Source organism: Melanerpes formicivorus, unplaced genomic scaffold, assembly GCF_026170545.1.
Source record: "Melanerpes formicivorus ecotype bairdi unplaced genomic scaffold, bMelFor1.0.p_v2 SCAF_45, whole genome shotgun sequence".
In the NCBI taxonomy this organism is placed as follows: Eukaryota; Metazoa; Chordata; class Aves; order Piciformes; family Picidae; genus Melanerpes; species Melanerpes formicivorus.
Window position 1 is genome coordinate 5,367,065 of NW_027142397.1, and position 20,573 is coordinate 5,387,637.

Genomic DNA, 20,573 nt, shown 5'->3' on the forward strand with positions numbered 1-20,573 from the left:
AAATAAATATAAAAATAAAGGAAGCCTGTCCCAGGGAGCTGGGGCTTGTCGAGCTGCCAGGTCCTTCAGATGAAGGTCTGCTGTGCTGAGCCACAAACTGCAGCTCCAGAGACACTGTTCTGGGGGCCAAACAGCCGAGAAATGGCTTCATTGCTCTGCTCAGCTGCACTTTGGGGTGTCAGCCACCTCCTACTCAGCAACCAGGGGCCAAGGCATCACTTTCTGAATGATTTAATGTCACCCAAGGAGCATCTACAAAGATGCTGAGGGGCCTGGAACATTTTTGTGAGAAGGGAAGGCTGAAGAGCCTGGAGCATAGCAGCCCCAGAGGGGATCTAGCAATGATCAGCAAGAGCTGAAGGGTGGAGGGCAAGAGGCTGGGGCCAGGCTCTTGTCAGTGGTGCCCTGTGACAGGAAAAAGGGCAATGGGCACAAGCTGGAACTCAAAAGGTTTCACTTGTAACTTAAGGAGAAACTGGTGTGAGGGTGCTGGAGCCCTGGAGCAGGTTGCCCAGAGAGGTTGTGGAGTCTCCTTCTCTAGATGGATTCCAAACCCACCTGGACATTTTGATCCTGGGCAAGCTGCTGTGGGTGACCCTGCTTTGCAGGGGGGTTGGACTGGATGAGCTCCAGAAGTCCCTTCCAATCCCCACCATGGCAGGATTCTGTGACCTCTAAGCCCTGCCTGGCTCCAGTGAGCTGCCCCACAGCAGAGGTGGCTCCCAGCCCATTCCCAGAGCTCCCAGCTCTGCATCAGCTCTGCTCACTGGTGATAGAGGGAAGCACCGTGTTCTGGGGTATGCAGACTCCAGCAGTGTGTCCTGGCAGAAACCCCACCAGCCCTAGGAGATGAGCTGATGCCTATCCCCACTGCCTGATGCCCTCCCCTGGGGGGTCCCAGCCCATCGAGGCCAGACACAAACCTGGTCACTCACGGTCTACCCAAGCAAGCCAGGATGCCTTGCTGGGCAGGATCATTGCCATGGCAGACACAAGGACACCCACAGCAAAGGGACGTGAGCCCCACTTCTAATGCCCAGGGGACATCTGTCTGCAGCTTATTCCCCATGGGGACAAGCACAGGGACAGCAAACACCAACCACTGATGCTCGCCAGGACCCTTTGCTCTGCCACCAAGCCCTGAGGCCATCAACCAGCAGATCACCAAAACTGGAAAGGCTTTTCCTTAAAGACCCCTCCCTCAGAGCCTCCCTGGGGCTGAGTATCCCAAGCACAAGATGCCTTCACCCCATTCCCCCCTCACAGCCAGAGCAGGAGGGGGCTCAGCTCTGATCCTTCCTGTTACTCCCCGTGCCTCAGTTTCCCCCCTCCCCACACTGCACCCTGCCAAGCCTGGAGCCTTGCAGCTTTTGCCTGGCTACAAGCAAGGGAAAATATTAGGTAAACAAACACCATGGCAATCTGGAGAGATACAAATAAAGAAAGAATAAAACCCAAACCCTTTGTCCCAACTCCAGCAGAAGGCAGCAGCAGCCTGCAGGGTCCCAGGGGGCCAAGACCAGGCTCCCGAGTGGCTCCATGCCAGCTCCAGCCCCTAAATTCCACACCAAAGGCAAAAGCTCTGTCTCAGAGGTCCCAGCCTTTGGGAAAGAGACACAAAAGCCATTTCCCTTCACCACCATCCCTGGTCCTTCCTCAGGTCTCCACCCCAGACCCTGACCCAAGACTGGGAGGAGGAGAACATTCCCATTCCAATATCAGCTTGTTCCAGCTTGGGTTATTTTTAGGTTGTTCCTCTCATGTCAGGGGCTCAAGCAGAGCCAGTCATGTTCAGGAGTATCAGCCCCAAGGCCAGGGCTACTCTCAGGGTCCCAAGGGGAATGGAATGGGTGGAGGGGCCAGGCAAGGAGTGGGGCTGGCTGCATCACTTCTGGATAGAAGAGCACAGGGTGGTTTGTGGTCTGGGATAAACAGGGCTGGAAGCAAAGAACGTCTAAGGTATATGAAGATGCTGAGGGGACAGGAACATCTCTGTGAAGAGAAAAGGCTGAAAGATCTGTGGGACACAGAAGCTGGTGCAGGTTCCAGAGCTGGCTGGGTCCCTGGGCATGTTGGGATGTTCCTGCTCTGTTCAGTTCTGCCTCCATAAGGCTAAACCTTGAAGACATAAGCTTCCCCCTGCTCCCCCCAACACCAATGTCCTACCAAGCTGCTCAAGGTGAGAGTTTTCCTGGGTAGTGATGGATTCCCAGAACCCAGTTAACACACCAGACACACCACATGATCCCTGTATCCTTTCCTTCCCCTGGTTTGTTCCCCGTTCTCTGCTGTGGGCTCCAAGCCAAAGTCCTGGAGATCTGGGCTCCAGCTCCAGCCACAAGCCAGCACTCAGCTGCCAGGACATAGCACGGATCCTGATAACAGCTGATGTGGGACTCTGTTTAGGGAGCTCAGCTCAAACCATCCCACCCAGAACCAGTTCCAGGAGGACCATTTCCACCTTGCTCAGCCCATTTCTGCAGCAGGAGAAGCATGCAGAGCCAGGGAGCCTCTGCAGGACACCTCAAACTCCACATAAGTCAGAAAATACAGCAAAATAAATATTAAGCAATAATCTCTGAGCCCAGCCCAGCCCAGCTCCAGCCCTGTTCTGTTTCCTTTGGGTGTTGGGAAGCACCAAGATGTGCACCTTTCGCTCAGTGCTGGCTCATCAATGCAAAGAGGCACTCCTCTGATTTCCTTATTTTGAACTAAAGCACCCAACAGCAGCACCCTCCACACCTCACCAGAAAGTCACAAGGCTTGAGAGCCCCAGGGAGTACATCCACACCCCATCACCCTCCAGCAGCCCCACTTAGGGCTCCTCATCTCCACACACAAGGCTCCTTATGCATCACAACGGCCCCAAGCTCAGCCCCAGCACTTCATCATCCCAGTACCTTGGGAAGGAGATTCACAGCAGAGAGCTCTCACCCAAGAGTTCCTTCCGTGTCTGTACCACAAGCACACACCATAGGCAGAGTCCTCTCCTTCCCAGGGACTTTAACTCTTAAGGAAGGACACAGGCCAGGCAGAGTCATGCCTGTAGCTTCCCTTGCTGTGAGAACAGGAGGAGGAAGAGCTACAGCTTGGTGGACTCCATGGGTTGAGCAGCATCAGGTGTGGGGCTGGACCAACTATCCCCCAGCTGCAGCTGATCTGTCCAAGCGTGGCTGCAGCTGTTGGGCTCTGAGACTGGGGTCTGAATGCCTTGCAAAGGGGATCTGCTGCTTTTTGGTGTGGCTGCTCCAATCCTCTCTCTGTCACCACGTTTTTGTTCCTTGGGGGATGTTTCTCTGGGCCAGCTCTGACTGTCCCATTTTTGCCGCACAGTTTTTAGCTCTGGCTCCATGTAGGTGGTCAGAGGTGGTTCACAACCTCTACTGGGGACAGCAGTGAGCTTGGAGCCCCATCCACACTGCCTGGGGTGGCCTGGGCAATGGGAGGATACAGGGGCTGGAGGAGGATGCTGGAGTGGGTGCATGGTCCACTCAGGAGACGTTTCAAGCAGATTCTTCTCTTATCCCTCATGGTCTGCCATGCTGGGTTCCAGCTGCTCCTTGAGGTCAGGCTGAGCCTCAACCAGAAGATTAAGGGGAAAAACTAAAGCAAAAGCTCCCAGCCCCAAAGCAGCTCCCAGTGGCATTTTGGGCTCCAGTTCCTTGCTGCTGGTTTCAGAATTGTGGCCCAGGGCCTGGCCTCAGCTCTGGCTGCAGCTGGTTAAGTTATTTTGGGCTAAAAACAAGCTCCTGGCACATCCCCCGGGATGCTGCTGCGGGGCAGCCCCTGCTGCTGACTTTCTGCTGTTGCTGTTTATTGCATTGAACCTGTGCCTGAAGAATTTTGAGATTAACCAGCCCAGTACAGAGCTGAGCCAAGGGCTGGGATCACTCCCAGCCAATCCTCAGGGACGCTCCCAGACTGCCAGTCCCAGCCCCATCTCCGCTTCCAGTCTCCTGGGCTACAGGAGAGCTGAGGAGGGACTTTCTACAAGGGTTTGTAGTGACAGGATGAGGGACAATGGCTTTGAGCTGGAAGAGGGCGGTTGAGACTGGAAATTAGGAAGGAATTCTTTACAGTGAGGATGGGGAGACACTGGAACAGGTTGCCTAGGGATGGTCCCTCCCTGGAGGTGTTCAAGGCCAGGCTAGATGATGCCTTGAGCAGCCTGGGCTGGTGGAAAGTCTCTCTGCAGCCTCATCCCTGTTCTGCATCCAAAGGGCACCAAAGAACCACGGTGGGACCTAACGGGGCAAAACCAGCCCCATGCTCACTCTGACCTCTCTACCCCATCACATCCTCCCACTACCCTCATGCTCTCATGGCCCACATCCTTCACCCCACCAGAAACCAGCACAAATAAACCCCAACCTGCAGATGGATTTTGGGACCCCCCACATCCCATTGAATCCATTTGTAGCCCACAGGTGCCCGGAGGCAGGAAGGTGGGCAGCAGCACCTCGCTTGCTGCCTGCATCTCCCATGGGCACCTTCCCTGTCCCTACTCTGCAAAAACCCAAACCAAACCAAAACCCAAACCCTGAGCTTTTCAACCTTCTCCTGATACTATCCAGCAGTTCTAGAGCTGCCCACCCGAAGCATCCCAGAGGGAAGAGGCCAAGGCGAGGCAGGACCGCATGGCATTGAGATAACATTTAATAGCCCCCTGGGGCTGACGTGCTCTGGTCAAGCAAATTTCCTGGTGGGTTGAGGCTGGACAAGGGGACAGCACCCCCAAAAACATCCTCCCACCCCATCCCCGCTGAAATAAAGTGCTGCAGGGGCTGGTGGGGCTTCACCTGCCCCTATGTCCCCATCCCATAGTTTGTGCTGGGTCCCAAGGCGAGGGCTCCTCTGGCAAAGACACCAAGGATGAGGGCTTGTAAGGCCAAGGGCATCTACCAGGAAGCCGTCGAGAGGCAGCCAGAAGAGGACATCCCACCCTCGGTGAGTCCTTCTCCCGGAGCAGTGGGTCAGGACCTCCCTCTTGGCATCTGTTTAAAAACACCATCCCCAAACCCTTCCAGGATGTGGGTGCTGGGGGCAGGATGGGGAACTGTGATGTCACAGTCCCCAGGGCGCTGGGACGTCAGACCTGTGAGCCCTGCTCCATCCCCACTGTCCAGGAGCTGGGTCGGGGCTCGCCCCGGCTCGGGGGCTGGCAGGGCTCCAGCAGCTGGTCCGAGGACTCGCCAGTGCTTTCCAGTTTGGTGTAACCCACCAGGCTGACCTGGTCCAGACGGGGCCAGCTCCGGTTCTTACGGTCCTTGATGGGGGCCACCAGCAGCACCCCCGGCCGCCCGAGGTCCAGGGACTTGGAGTGTCCTGGGGTGTGGAGCTGTGCATCAAGGCTGAGCTCTGCCATCGCCAGTTCTGCGCTGGGGCAGCTGCCATCCATGTTGATGACGACGTGGCCACCACCGCCACGGTCCTGGCCACGGGGCACCTTGCTGCTGCTGGTGGAGAGTGGAGCCTGGGAGAGCTGTGGAGCTTCAGGCAGGGGCTGGGTGGCATCCCCCTCCGCTGCCGCACCAGCTCCCCGTGCTGCCGCGTCCAGCAAGCAGTTATTGAGCTTGATGACAGGCAAGGCCAAGGCGCCCACGGCCGAGGACACCAAGGACTCAGCTCCAGCGTGGCAGGAGAGGCCAAGGTTGGCCTCTGTGGAGATGCCAGAGCGGAGGCTGAGGAGGGAGGCCACGGGGGATGCTGCTGGGTGCCGGAGGCACTCGGCTGTGGCCTGCAGCCTGTTTGGGCCATAGCAGTCAGACCACTTGTTGCTAGGGCTGCGGCAGGGCTGGCAGGAGAGATCCACCTGGTAGCAGCCCTCCACGCACTCGGCGTTGGCCGTGGGGACGGGCTGGCCCTCCTCAGGCTGGCAGTGCCCGTCCCCAGGGACGGCCCCCTCGGGGAGCCCCCCTGCCATGGCGTAGAGCCCCTTCTGCATCAGCCGGCGGGTCTCCATGTCCCTGTTCTCGTAGAGCATGGTGTTGGCGCAGATGAAGATGAAGAGCCCGATGCCCATGATCACAGGGCCGATCAGCTTCAGCTTCTCGCTGTGAGGCACCTGGCTCCTCGCCGGGGCCACCTCCCTCCTCACGTCCCCCGCGGTGCTGCCGTTCCCCGTGCTGGCCCCGCTCACCCCAGCTCCCCGGTGGGGCCAGTAGCCCACCACAGCGATGGTCATGCCCACCAGGACCACTGAGATGCCCACCATGACGAAGGCTCCCGAGGGCGAGCGCATGCGGAGCTGCCCCTTCACCTGGACCTCCGGAGGGGACTTGCGCCGCAGCCGACGACGCCGGCGCCGCGGTGGGGCTGGGGGTGCCGCTGCCTTGGGGGCCCCTGCCTCTGGCTCCCGTGTGGGCCCATTGGCTTTGGTGCTCTCAGCTGTCATCGTCTCTGGCTCGGCTGCTCGTCCTGCAGGGTGTGGAGGAGAAAGAAGTGAAGAGACATCACTGGAACGTGGGGAGCACAGGGACCTAGGAGCAAAATGATGCTGGGACTACAGGGATGTTAGGAGCATGGGGACCAGATGGGAGCATGGGAATGCTGGCAGGATGAGGAGCAGATGGATACTGGGAGCATAAGCATGCTGGGAACATGGGGAGCATAAAGATGTCAGGAGCATGAAGACTACAGGAATACTGGGACAAAGGGTTGCCAAGACATGAGAAGCAAGTAGACTCTGAGAGCACAGGGGGACTGAGAACATGGGAGGCACAGGGACACTGAGAGCAGTGGGATGCCGGGAACATGGGAGGCACAGGGACACTGAGAGCAGTGGGATGCCAAGAACATGGGGAGCATGAGGATGTCAGGAGCACGAAGATCACAGGGACAGTGGAAGCATGGGGATGCCAGTCACATGGAGGACACAGGGATACCAGGAGTATGGGGATGCTGGGAGCACAGAGGACACACCATGTCAAGGACCATGTCAGAGCAGCTTTGCTTTCCTCCCTCCCAGCCCACTGTCCTCTTTCCCCACTTAAGTGGTGGAAGGGCCATGGATCTGCCTCTGCACTGCAAAAACCTCAGTGCTCTTACCTCTAACCCCCCTGAGCAAGGCAGTGAGGATGGAAGGGACACAACTGCCCCATGGGCATGGAGCTATCATTGGCATCACGGGCCCAAATGACCTGTCCTAGGTCGCCAAGTTCCACCCCATCTCCAAAAAGTGGCAGCAGCCAGCTCAGCTTGACAGCAGGGAGGGAAGGGGCTCTTTATTTGCCCACCAGGGAAACTGAGGCATGGCTGCACGTGAAACCCCAAACCAAGGGTCTGACAAAGCCCTGTGAGCGATGCAGCTCCTCACTTTGCTCTGTTCACTTTCCAAAACATGACCTAAAAACCCAAACTATCCTCCTTGAGCTGCCCACCAGCCTGTGCTTCAGCAAGCACCAACACAGCACCCACCTGAGATTTAAGCTGAAAGAGGCATTTTCCCCAGCCTGCTGCTACCTCCTGCTGCAGGGGGAAGCCAACCCCCTGGGTGCATGCTCCTGCCCTCACACACACCAAGATCTCCACAGCTAGGGATCTTGGGGGCCTTGCTGAGGACATGAGATTTCCTTTTATCCAGCAACTTGTTTCCTAGAGGGGTAAGGAGGTGTGAAAGTTGCTGCCAAAACCAGCTGGTGATGAGTCCAGCAAGGAAGCATCAGCTGGGCTGGCACCGGTTTGGAGGGGGTAAGTGGTGCCCTGTGATACAGCAAAGCTAAAACATGCTCAGAGCACAGCCCAGACAAAAAAGGAGAAACATCTTTAAGATAAAATCAATACTTCCTGCTGGCAGGAATTGTGTCCCCACAGCCTGGCTGCTCTGTGCCCAGTGATGGTTGGCACCGCGAGCTGTGGCTTCGCAACCAGGGCAGGACGGTGTGTCTGTGCCCTCGGCTGCATCTCCTGGCACTGCCACCATGGGAATGCTGCCCAGGCTGTTCCCAAACCAGGGACGTGCCACTGGGGAGAGCAGGGAGTGCTGCAGGGTGGCCCCCAGCCAAGGGATGCTGTGGAAGGAGCTGCAAAGTCCCTGCAGCTTCAATGGCCAAAGGAAAGCATTCGGACAGCAGGGCGGCATTGGTAGGATGAGGAAATGGCCTCAAGCTGCAGCAGGAGAGGTTTAGGCTGGACATGAGGAACAATTTCTTTCCCAAGAGTGGTCAAGCACTGGAACAGGCAGCCCAGGAAAGTGGTAGAGTGAATGTTCCTGGAGGTCTTCAAGGGATGTGTAGACATGGCACTGCAGGGCCTGGGTTCAGTGGGCATGGTGGTGCTGGGTTGATGGTTGGATCTGATGATCTGAGAGGGCTTTTCCAGCTGAAACAATTCCATGGTTCTATGATATTCAGCAGTGAAAGGCCAGAAAGCAAACCCAAGGAGAAACACCCTGGTAGGAGGAGGTTGACCACTCTGATTTTACTCCCTGAGATGAATGAAGCACCCAGAGGCAACAACCAGCATCACCAATGGCAGAAACAGAAGATACTATGGGCTGAGCTTTGCTTTGCTTTGCTTTGCTTTTTTTTGGTTAATTTCTCCCTAGTCTTAATCATCTTTAGGTGTTATTAGCATCAGAGGGAAGGAATTAAAGCTCTGAGCTGCAGGATGACAGCGTGTTCCTGGCACAAGGCTGTCAAGCTGTGACAATTTGAATAAGGGAGATTTAAAGGGAAAAAATAAAGTCCCAAACAAACCAGCCCAACCCACGGCCCACTGCTGAGTGGGATGTTCAACCTTCCTGCCAAACCAGCTGATAAATCCTGCACTGCAATGGGGGAAACACAACAAACCCAGTGCAGGGCTCGCCCTGAGTGGGAAAACGAGTCCTTAAATATTTTGGTATTGAAGGGAAACAACCGGGCACTGAACAAAGCCTGGGGGCCTTTTGCTTCCAAATGCCCTGATTTAGGTTCTGTTCCAGCTTCCTCCAGTGACCAGCTTTGATTCAACCTCTCTTCACTTTATATCAAACCCTTTAAGCACCTTGCTGGCTACTTAGGGATTAAAAGAGGGCTCCCTAAACTGCAAGAGAGGAGCAAAGGATTTTTGATGCTGACTGGAAAGGGAGAACTTGAACCCCACCCAGGGGTTCCAGCCCCTAGAGTCATGCTGAACACACACACCAACCATCTCCTGGGTTTGGACCCAAACCTCCTTAAACCCACTTCTGTCTCTATCAATCCAGTTCTGCCTCCTTTAACCCAGTTCTGCCTCTTTAAGGCAGAATTCCTTGGCAGAATGCTAATTCCTTTACCCCCACTAAGCCCCATGGAGCCAAAGCCAGCACCTAGAGGTATCCCAAGTATCCCTCCAGGGATTTGGGTTGAGTCCAGGTGATGTTCACCTTGGCTCTACCACATTGCTGCACCCAACCTGAATACCAGATAGAGTTGAACTGGGGGAACTGGGCTGCTTCAAAAATGGGTGCAGCAGGACCAGAGGCTGCCCACCCACCTCATAGCCACAGGATCCACATCCAGACCTCTTTCCCCTCTCCAATCCCTCTCCCTGGGTGCAGGGATGGAGATCCCAGGCAGGAGGGCCAGGCAGGTGCCAGGAACCCACTTTAGGGCAGGGAATTCCCTTCACCCCTCACCGCTCGTCTGCCACCATTCCTGCCCCCGGCGCCTTCCTCCTCCTGTCCCCAGCGCCCGATCCCCTGCCTGCTCCTGAAGTTGGAGCGTTCGATTGCTCATCGCTGGGGTTGGTTGTTCCCAGAGTTCAAACCCATTATTTTTATTAATAGAATCCCCAAGGTTATATAAGCTCTTTTTAAAAAAAAAAAATAAAAAAATAAAAGACCAGAAAAAAACTAAACCCAGGAGCTGCCACCCAGCGCCGCCGCTCGCAGCCTCTGACGAGCAAAGGCAGCCGCCCAAGGCTGCACCCAGCTCAGCTGGAGGGCAGGGCTAGGGGTGCTGCCGGGGCAAGGGGACAGCCTGGACCCTTGGTGAGGGCAAGCAGTAGCCCAGGGCTCCTGGCCACCTCCTTCCAGCCCTAGAGCAGCCACGGTTCACAGAACGCCTCCAGTGCTGAGGTTTTGATTCCCAGTGGAGAGGAACAACAGGACAAGAGTTAAAGGATGGGGGCCAAGATGATGGGGCCAGACTCTTGTCAGCGGTGCCCAAAGACAGGACAAGGGGCAATGGGCACAAACTGGAAGCCAGGAGGTTCCATCTGAAGAGGAGGAGAAACTTCTTTGGCGTGAGGGTGCTGGGGCCCTGGAGCAGGCTGTCCAGAGAGGTTGTGGAGTCTCCTTGTCTGGAGAGATTCCAACCCTGCCCCTGGCCATTGTGATCCTGGGCAAGCTGCTGTGGGTAACCCTAGTCTAGCAGGGGGGTTGGACTGGATGATCTCCAGAGGTTCCTTTCCAACCCCACCATGCTGGGATTCTGTGAGTCCATGGTTCTGTGAAACTGATAGCAGGATGGAAAGGGACAAGGAGCTGCTCCGCTGCCAGGCTCAGAGTTAAGCCTCCAATCCCTTTCATTAAAATAAACACAAATATTTCTCTAATCCCCCCATCACAAGGACATGTTACTGGTACTACCTTCCCACCCCAGTCCTCTCCTGCCTCTTTCACAAACAGAACACCCCAAAATGTGACACCACACCCCAACACATCTCAGAACAGTGGAGCTGGATGGCAGGTAAAGGGGAGTTTGAGAAGGGTCCCTCTTGCAGATGGGTTCCCTTATCCCCTTGGTGCCTTGGGGATGCTCTGACCTTGCCATGCCCACACTGCCAGCTTGATGTGCAGCACACCACAGGCTATCAAAATGCAGATTTGGTCCCAAAACCTCCCTTCAGGCAAAAGATGAGGGGCTATGATCGTGTTTGGCAGTGCCACCTCGGGGCAGTGCCACAAGACATGCCACTAGCAGCCAGCCAGCTCTGCGATGTGCTGGAGAGCTGCAACACCATCCTATGCCAAAGGGCCAAGTGCAGGCAACACTGGGGGCACCTGCCCCCTCCCACCTCTGCAGGTTTATCAGGTTTGATCCCCTTCACCCATTATCTTTCCAGGAGTGTGCCCAGATCACACCTGGAAAGGGCTTTGGTGCAGGACAGACTCCGCCAGGGACCCAAAGCCCAGCATCTCCCCAGGGAAAGAGTTTCCACTGCTGTCCTGCCCTGCTCCAGCTGTATGGCACAATCCCATTCTACATCCCATCCCCTGGGTCACATCTGCAGAGCATCACCCCAGGGAGGTGGCACTGGGAGCAGCCCAGGTGTAACCAACACTCAGGAAACGCTTAGCAAACAGAAACACATTTCCCCATTCCCTCCCCCCCCCCCCAATCACTATGACTTTAAAGCTGCTCTCCTAATCTTGAGGAAAAAAAACTCAGTTTGGTGCCACATCAGCCAGGATGATGTGTGAGCCCACACACCTCCCAAAGCACCAAGGCACAGAACAGCTTCCTCCCCTTCATCCAATGCCCCAAGGTTGCCTGTGATGATGAAGTCAGTGATGCCAAAGCCTGTGGTGGCTGAGCTCCCCCCAAAACCCCAATCCACAGAGAAAGGGGGACCCAGCAGCCAGGACCTTAGTGGTATGAGGATGCTCTGAGCTGTGCCACAAGAGCCCTCCTGGCTTCCCACCCACCTGAAGGCAGGGAGAAGGGTAGTGACAGTCTGCACTGCGCTCTGATGATTAAAAATAACTCCCTGCTTCAGCCTAACCTCCACTGCCGCCCCCACTACGGGGCTGGGAGGGGACTGTGCGGAGCAGGATCGGTCCCAGTGCGGGGGCACCCCTCATCTTGGATGCTCGGGGTGGCTTGAGGCCTCTGTGGTGCCTCCTCCTTTCCTATTTGTCTCAGTTCACTTCAAATTCCTCCCCCTTGGCTGCACATTAAGGATGTCCAGAGAGAAGTAACAAGATAAAAAGCCACCAGGCATCTTTCTGGGTCTCTCCAAGCAGGAGAAAACCCTCTCACGGTTCCAACACCCCCCAGCAGCTTCCAGTTTGAAGCCTCCTCCAGGCTCAGCCCTGAGGGGTAAAAGCCTCCCCACTGTGACCCCAGCACAAGCCTGTTCCCAGCGTGGTGACAGAATCTGTCTCTCCAGCTTCAGCTTTCACGGGGGACACATGTTAATCAATCAGAGTTAATTAAGTTCCCTCATAGAAGCTTCCACATAACCCAGTAATGCTAATTATGGGAAGGATTATCCCCCCTCCCAGCAGCAATCATCTTCTGGTCCTGGGCTGAGGGTCTCACACCTGATTTTAACTGGGCTTGTAGTGCAGAAGACCCCAGGTGTGACCTTCCTCTGCCCATTGCCCAAAGGTGATGGCTCATCTGTCTGAACATCCCTTCTTCCTCTCTCCACACCAGTGAAGACCTCAGTCTGGCCAAGAAAAGGACAGGGGGGATGAGATGGTCACTTCCAATCACCTCCACTGCTCAGGGAGACATCCACGCTCCACATGGATGGAGCTGGCCAAGCGTGGATCCACACTTGGTCAAGCTGTGGAGAAGAACCACGAAATAATAGAATCACAGAATGGTTTGGGTGGGAAGGACCCTTTAAAGGTTATCTTTTCCAACCCCCCCAGCAGTCAGCAGGGACATCAGCAACTAGAGCAGGTTGCTCAGAGCCGCAAACAACCTGACATGGAACAGTTCCAGGGATGGGGGATCTCCTGCCTCCCTGGGCAGCCTGGGCCAGGAAAACCCTCAGAGTAAGAAAATCTCTTTCTTTCCAGTCTGAGTCTCCCTCTTTTAGCTCAAACCATCACCCCTTGTCCTGTCACAACAGGCCCTGCTTAAAAGTCTGTCCCCATCTTTCTGATTGTCCTCTTGCAGTCCTGAAACACCACCAGAAGGTCTCCCTGGAGCCTTCTCTTCTCCAGGCTGAAGAACACCGAGTTGCATTCTGCTGGATTCCCATCTTATGGAATCACAGAACCTTTGAGATCATTCCGTCCAACCATAAGCTGCCAGGTCACCAACTGAACCACATCTCTCAGGTCACACATCCCAGACAGCAGCCAGGAGCCAGCAGGGCCACCACTGTCACTTGCAATACAATCCAGAACAGCAGGCTACAAGAAAAGATGGTGCTGGGGTGGGCTGAGGACACAGATGGGCCTGTCCCTTTGCTTTCCACTCCCTGCTTGATGAGCTCCTCCAGAAGGTCCTGGTGGGCAAATGAGATCCAGCAACGCCCGGGAGTGAGGAGTGCCCCCCAGCAGCTCCTTTCACCTTGACTTCTCCAAGGTTCTCCCAGCTCCCAAAACAGGGCCATCCTCTAAAGTCCTCTTACCCCTCAGGCAAAGAAAGTGCATGGAAACATCCAACCGGCTGCTAATTACTGGCGCTTGCTTTACCCAGATCTGCTCTGCTAATTAGACTAATCTCCACGGCTGGGAAATGAGCTGCAGTCACCCAGAGCCACGAGCAGACCACGCAAGCCAAGCCGGCTGGATGCTTAACTCGTGTCAGACCCCTGCCTGGGGATCCTCATTCCCGACTGCTCCTGCTCCTGCTCCCCAACAGGCCATTGTTTAAGCAGACAATAGAACCACCACCGAGTTGCGAGTTCCTCCTCGGAGCTGATGCTGAAACCAGGACATCTGCATTGCTCAACTTTGTCTGATAGGAACCAGATGCAAATAATTAATAAATCCAAATTCAAGCTAATGCAGGCATCTAAATTTAAACAGAGAGCGGGTTTCTAATGGCAGCTTTCTGCTGCCTCCAAGGAGGAGGAGGAGTGGGGAGCTCAGGGGGATTTCCTGGGAGAATTCCTGCCTACTGGAAGCGATGCAGGGTGCCAGGGTACCCGGGGATGTGGGCTGCAGCTAGGCACCATGCAAATCCTCGTGGCCAAGAGAAAGGGAGGGAGGGACAAAACCAATCCATAAAGTGGGATTTCCAGGGAATTAGGACCAAACTGTGAAAAACCCCTGCCAGTGAGGAGTGGGGAGGCAGCTGCCAAGTCCTCCCTGCTCCCAGGCATGGCCCAAGTGATCCAGCGGGTTCCAAACCCATCTCATCCCACCCCAGGGACACGCATCCCACTCTGCTGCAAGCTCTGAAGTTCCCAGCCGTATTCCCAGCTGGGATTACTCTCACCTCTAGCATTTTAAACCTCCCATCTCCCCTCTTTACCCTGCAACACCCCCGATTCCATGCCCAGGATCAAAATCCACCTGGAAGTGTGCCAGGAGCTCGCTGTAGTTATTCCCTGCTCCACAGAGCAAAGCTGTGCCCCTTATGCCAAAAACTCTTCTGATCCCAAACTCCAGGAGCTACTGGGATAACTTCCACCCTCTTCCCCTCTCTCCAGGCTCCATACCAAACCCTGCACAGTGAAAAGCTCCCCACTCTGCAAAGGGACTGGAAAGCTGCAAGAAGCACAGGGATTTGGGCCCCACAGTGGGGTGCTGCCCAGCTCCCCGATCCTTGCCATGCGAGGGTGCTTGCACCTGTGGGCTTGCACACGAGTGTGAGCACACATCTGTGCACATCTGTGCACCCCTGCATGTCGGTGCCTGCACATGAGACTGTGTGGGCTGCATGTGTGTGTCCATGGCTGTGTGCCTGGGTGCCCGTGTCTGTGACTGTCCCTGTGTGTGCTGGGTGTCTGTGGGAGCCTGTTTGTGCCTGCAGGTGCCCTGTGCCCATGGGTGCCAGTGTTCATGGGTGCCTGGTATCTGTGGGTGCCCTGTGTCCGCAGGTGCCCACTGTCCATGAGTGCCCCTTGCCTATGCCTGTATTCATGGGTGCCCTGTGCCTGTAGGTGCCCTGTGCCTGGGGATACCTCAGACCCATGGGTGCCCTGTGTCCATGGGGTGCTCACACCAGCGGTTGCCCAATGCCTTTGTGCACCTTGTGCTCGTGGGTGCCCCATGCCTGGTAGTGGCTGGTGCCTGTGAGTGCTCATGTCTGTGGGTGCCAGTGCCTATGCCTGCCCATGCCTGTGGGTGTCCGTGGGTGCTCTGTCTCCATAGGTGCCCTGTGCCTGTGGGTGCCCTGTGCCTGTGGGTGCTCCGTGCCCCTGTATGCTTCGTGTCTGAGTGCCTGGTGTCTGTGGGTACCCTGTGTCCATGGATGCCAGTGCCCGTGGGTGCTCTATGCCCGTGGGTGTCTGTCTCTGTGGGTGCCCGTGCCTGTGGGTGCTCCGTTGCCCGTGGGTGCCCCCCAGTGTGGGGTTGGTGTGCCCGGGGCCGATCTCAGTGCGCCCGACGGGTGCCGTGTTCTTAAGTCCGTGCGTCCGTATGTCCGTGTGTCTGTGTCGATCACCACCCGCCGATTCCTCTCTCCCCTTCCCCCTGTTCTCCCCTTCGAACTACCCTCCCCCTGCCCCGCACTCACCGGGGGACTCCGAGTCGTGCTCCTCCCGCCGCGACCGGGACCGGGACCAGGACCGGAGCCGGTGCCAGTGCCCCGGGGGCGGCGGGCGCTGGGCTCCGCCGCCGCGGCCGGGGCCATGGAGCTGCAGGAGGCAGCGGGATCCGGCTCCCCGCTCCCAGCTTCCCGCTCGCCGCCGCCGGGACGTCTGGAGCTCGGAGCGGGGGGCGGCGGGTTCCGCCCGGCCCCGGTTCTCCGCCCCGCCCGGCCCCGGCCGCGGCCCCGCGGGAGGGCGGAGCGCCGGGATGGCGGGGAGAGGGGAGGGGGTGGGGGTACAGAGACACTGGGTCCCCCACTGCCCCTCCCCGGAGGTGCGGGCTCCGCTTCCCGGCCGTGGGAAAGTTGCGATCGCTCCGCGGGGCTCGGTGAGGTTTTCCCGGCCGGGAGCGGGGCTGGAGCCGGGGAGCGGCGGGGGGAGCGCGGGCAGCCGCCGGGTTCACCCCCCCGGCCCTGTGTCGATTTCTCACTCTGCTGCGCCAAGCCCCTTGCGCAGGTTGAGACCGCCCCCGGGTACCCGGGGGGGATGCTCAGGGTGCAGGGACCCTTCACCCACAGCACAGCCCCTCAGCTCCGCCGGCCCTGCTGATCCTCTTTCTCCCAGTCAGTCCAGTATGCACCAGTTCTGGACTTGCAGGAGTTTCCCTTTCCAGCTGTGAGGGAGCAGGGAGGGGTAGCATTGCCATGAGTTAACTTTGGCAGCCGAGGCGTTTGATGCAGCCCCCACCCTGCAGACAGCATCTAAAGCAGGTTCCAGAGGCACTTTCTCCCCCAGGCAAGGCACGGAGAGAGATTCTGCCGGGCTCCCAGTGTAGTGCTTTGCTTTTCCTTCTACTGAACCTCCCAAAGAGACACACAGAGATCTCTCATTAGCCCCAGGAATCATGGTACTGGATCCCCATATCCCTATCCTTACATCCCCATCCTAGCATCCCTGCACCCTCGTCCCCACATCCTCATGTCCCTGTATCTCCATCTCCACATCTCCAACACACAGCTTCATGCTCACATCCCTATTTCTATGTCCCCATTACCCATACATCCCAACCCCCACATCTCCATCTCTCCATTCCCCTCCCCATATCCCCAACCCTGCATCCTCAGCCCTGCATCATCACATCTCCATCCCTACAGCCCTATCCCAATCTCCACATTCCTGTCCCCATCCCCACATCTCTGCCATCACAGGGCAGCAAGCAGCATCCCCCAGGGCTGTATCCATGGATGTCACATCAGGATGCTCTGGCACCAGTGATCCCAGCTCTCACAACCACACTCACGCTCCACTGCACTGGGAAGTGCTGAGGGGACTGGGTCCAGCTGTCCTCCCAGGCCAGTGAGGTTTTGCAGGCAGAGGATCCTTATCAGCCCTTCAATGAAAATGCCCCAAGTTTGGCTGCCCTTTCCCCATCCTCCTGGTAGATCTCAGAGTACCAACCCAGACCTTACTCTCTCCAGGGACCACAACCCCACAGTTCCCTGCATGACTGCACCCAGGAAAAGGGTTTTAGGGGAAAACCCAGGAATGGGGCACAGCACACCGACTCCTCACCTGACTTTGGTCAGGAGCAGCATCCAGTGAGGTGATGGTAAGAGAAAGAGAATGCCCACTTGTGAAGATGCTGTGTGGGGTCTTCTTCATCCACCCCCTGCAGCACCTGGGAAACTTTGGAGCGTCTTGAGTGCCAGGGAAGGGCGAGGGGGGTTCAGGGTTCCAGCTGTGCTGGGCTGGAGCTATCCTGTGTTCATCCCAGCTGCCCAGGCAAGTGACCAAACACAACCGCCCGGGGAGCGTTGTCTGACTTTGGCTTTGTCAAGTGACGTGTTCAAGGTCTCCCTTCACTGCCACTGGAGGCCATCTGGGCACTCCACGCTCCAGCAGAAATTACTGCTTTTGAGAAAAATTTGGTTTCTATTCAGAAGCTGTACCTGTGCCAGGCTGAGCTGGCTAAAGAGCAGGAGGGGGAAGCGTGGAGAGCTCTGTGTTGGGAGTGAGGGGCAGCACGGGCAGGGAGGGGACAGGCAGTGCCAGAGCAGCTCTGGCACCGCCCCACATAGGAGCCTGCTCCAAAGCACTTTTCCAGTTGCAGGCCACCCAGCAATGTTGGTCTCACCATGGGCCTACCACTAACACGATGAAAGATGCTGCAGGCAGCTGCCTGCAGCTTTCCAGGGTTCAAGGTGAACCATGGAGGGAACAAGCTCCTGCAGAGGAGGAAGAGGTCTGCCTGGCTCTTCCATCCCTCCTCACGGAGCAGGAGGTGGGTGTTGCTGCTGTCTGTCCAGAGAGACAAAGAAATGAGCCCACTGGGGATGAAAGTGACAGCAGGGAGAGAGGGGAAGTGGCACAGGGAGAAGGCTCTGGAGAGGAGCTTGCAGCAAGACCAAAGGAGATGGAGCTGCTTGCAGCAGGACCAAAGGCTCTGAGCACTTTCCCTGATGTTCTGGGAGAGGCTGGTCAGTGGTTGCTCTTAGACAAGTCTTGGATGGGGCAGAACAACAAAAAGCAGTAAGAAAAAGAATCAATGTCACTCTCTCTCTTCAGAGAGAGCAGAAATGGATCTCATGGAAATTGGGCATCTCCTTTGACTTTGGGGGAGAGAGGGGATCTGCATCAGCCTTGGTCCAAACTTTGGAGACCCTGGCAAAGCCTCCTCTGCTCTCTGAGGAGGGGACAGAGCCTGGACAGGAGGAACCATGTGGATGGAGGCAGGACAACTAGACAGCGAGTGATCACAGCCAGGATCTGAGATCAGAGAGAAGGAATGTTGTTATGGAGAGGCTGAGAGCTCGGGGTGGGGATGACTCATGCTGGAGAACATACAGCTGTTGGAGAAGGATTTGGCACCAGCCCCTGAACCTTCCCCATTAGCAGAGAGGGGAGAGAGGAGCCTCCACGACGTCTCTGATCTGGCAGAGGCAGCTGCCAACCTGTGCTGGAGGTGATGGGGAGGGGAAGACTGCCTGCCAAGGCAGGGTCATGGCTCGGGGAGGCATTTTGGGCAGCAGGCTCAGCAGTGAGGTTTCTTGCTGGCAGGGTCACTGTTGGCTGAGGGACCTGCAGAGGCTGGGCTGCTTTTGGCTGGGGTCAGTAATGCTGCTGCCTGGGGAAGGGGGGAGATGGAGCAGTGGGGCTGGGATTATAGAATCATTGTATCATAGAATGGTTTGTGCTGGAAGGGACCTTTCTAACCCCCCTGCCATGGGATGGGGCTGGGTGGGTCAGCTCTGTTCAGCCCCAGGGTCTGAAGCAGACATCACAGAATCATGGAATGGTTTTGGTTGAAAGAGAGCTGTAAGATCACCCATTAACCCAGCACTGCCAGGTCACCACCAAACTGTGTCCCTCAGCACCACATCTACACAGATTTTTAAATCCCTCCAGGGAGGAGGACTCCAGCGCTGCCCTGGGCAGCCTGCTTCAGGGCTTCACAACCCTTCTGAGGAAGAAATTGTTCCTCAAGTCCCAACCTAAACCTCCCCTGGTGCAGCCTGAAGCTGTTCCCTCTTCCTCTGCCTTTCCTAGTAATGTGGAAAGCAAGGCCCAGAGCGGGGATGTGATGCATTCCTACCACAGAGTCAGCTGTGGAGCTTATAAAGCCTCAGGACTGCTCTTGTCTGCTGCAACCTCAGCCCATGGTCATGCTGGGAAGAGCCAGACCACTTTGTGGCTGGAAGCAATCTGCCGCTGAGGAGTCAGATCATCATCCCCTCCTGAGCTGCTGGCAGACAACACTTGTAGGGCACTATTACTCCATCCAGATTCCACCCAGCTTTCATCCAGCTTTCATCCAGCTTCCACCCATGGGAGAAGCTGCAGCAGCTTTCTTAATATTCACAAGGTTGCTGCAGAGAGAAGAGGGCATAACCATTCTGCACCATCCACTGATGCAAGGCAGGCAGGGAAGGAGGTTTGGGTGAGGCACTAGGAGCAAGAGGATGAGTCAGCAGCTTCCCAAAGTCCCTTTCAGAAAGATTTTTTTTCTTGGGTGCCCTGCCTGGAACTCCCCACGGCACCAGATTCCCAGTGCCACGGGACAAAGAGCTCCAGGGGCTGCTTGGGAGGTCGTCCTGTTGGAGTGGTGGCTGAAGCAGCTGTAAATACAAACAGCCTGGTTATTAATCATCTTCTGTCAATGCAGAGTTATTACCTTTATGTCCCTGGAAAAGTAATTATCTCTGACTTTTCAGTGGGAGCCTGGAGAAGCAGAAAGAGCGGAGCTCTGGAAATGTCACCCGTGTCTCCACGTGGAGGAAAACCTGCAGATTCTCACAGATTAATACCAGTTAACCCAATTTACAAAGCCAGCTACTTTGAACAGCTTCCCAAAGCTTCACAGGAAATCTCTCCCCTCTCTCCAGTGATTTCTAATCCGGCTCTGCACACTGTTCCTGGATGGCACCGCCTCACGCTGCTCCGTGTGGTGCTGGAGTTTATTCCCTGCCCCGGGAATGCTTGTGCAGGAGAGGAGGTGGGATCTGATTTATGGCATCTCTCCTCCACTGCCATGTAAAGCCATTCCTCCTCGCCTGACCAGGCTCAGGGCTTGCAGAGCTCAGTGTAAAGGATTCCTCCTTCCGCACAACCAAGCCCAAAAGAAAGGTTTTCCCCTTGCAGGGAACATCAAGCTGATAACTCCAGGCCAAACCCCAGCTCTGACAGGTCTTACGCAACTGAAAGTCCACAGGAACACCTCCACTCTTGACACAGACTGTTTGGGAAGATAACACTGCCTGCTGCAGTTACATTCCTGATGCTCCAGCAGCCACTCAGGGAGAGGAGGAGGAGGAATGAGGAGGAAGACGCTGCACACCCGGGACCAGCAATAGCCAGAAGCCACTTGGCCGTTGCATTTCCAGCTCCAACAGCAGAGCCTTAGCAGGAGCTGGGGGAGTAAATCTGCACTGGAGCTGGGTTTCATCTCCCCCAGCATCTCTTTGAAGCTGAATACACACTAGTGGTGTGTGGAACCACAGAGAGCCAGAGGAAAGGTGGTTGCTCCCATCCTACACACACCTACCACCTCTGTGGGTGGCTCAGGCCCTAATTTTAAGCAGCCAGAAGTGTTCAGATCAAGGGGTTTTGCTCTGGAGTAGCTACATCTGGTTAGAGAATCACAGAATGGTTTGGGTTGGAAAGGACCTCCAAAGGGTATATGGTCCAATCCCCTCTGCAGTCAGCAGAGACATCCTCCACTACATCAGGCTGCC

The 20,573-nt window shown here is 56.4% G+C and overlaps 1 protein-coding gene across 5 annotated transcripts in view; it reads right to left on the reverse strand.

The window, feature by feature from the left end:
- Positions 1-4,638: 4,638 nt before the first annotated feature.
- The window catches only part of TMEM200B (transmembrane protein 200B), a 31,262-nt gene continuing 15,327 nt past the window's right edge, over positions 4,639-20,573 (reverse strand). For 4 of the 5 annotated variants that reach the window (XM_068159391.1, XM_068159389.1, XM_068159392.1 and 1 more), the window contains one exon: positions 4,639-6,417. In XM_068159391.1, the coding sequence (XP_068015492.1) occupies positions 5,090-6,394 (1,305 nt within the window). In that variant the 5' untranslated portion in view covers positions 6,395-6,417 and the 3' untranslated portion in view covers positions 4,639-5,089. Of the gene's footprint in view, positions 6,418-15,329; positions 15,554-20,573 lie in introns of those variants that run through there. The other variant, XM_068159390.1, reaches the window with a different exon arrangement.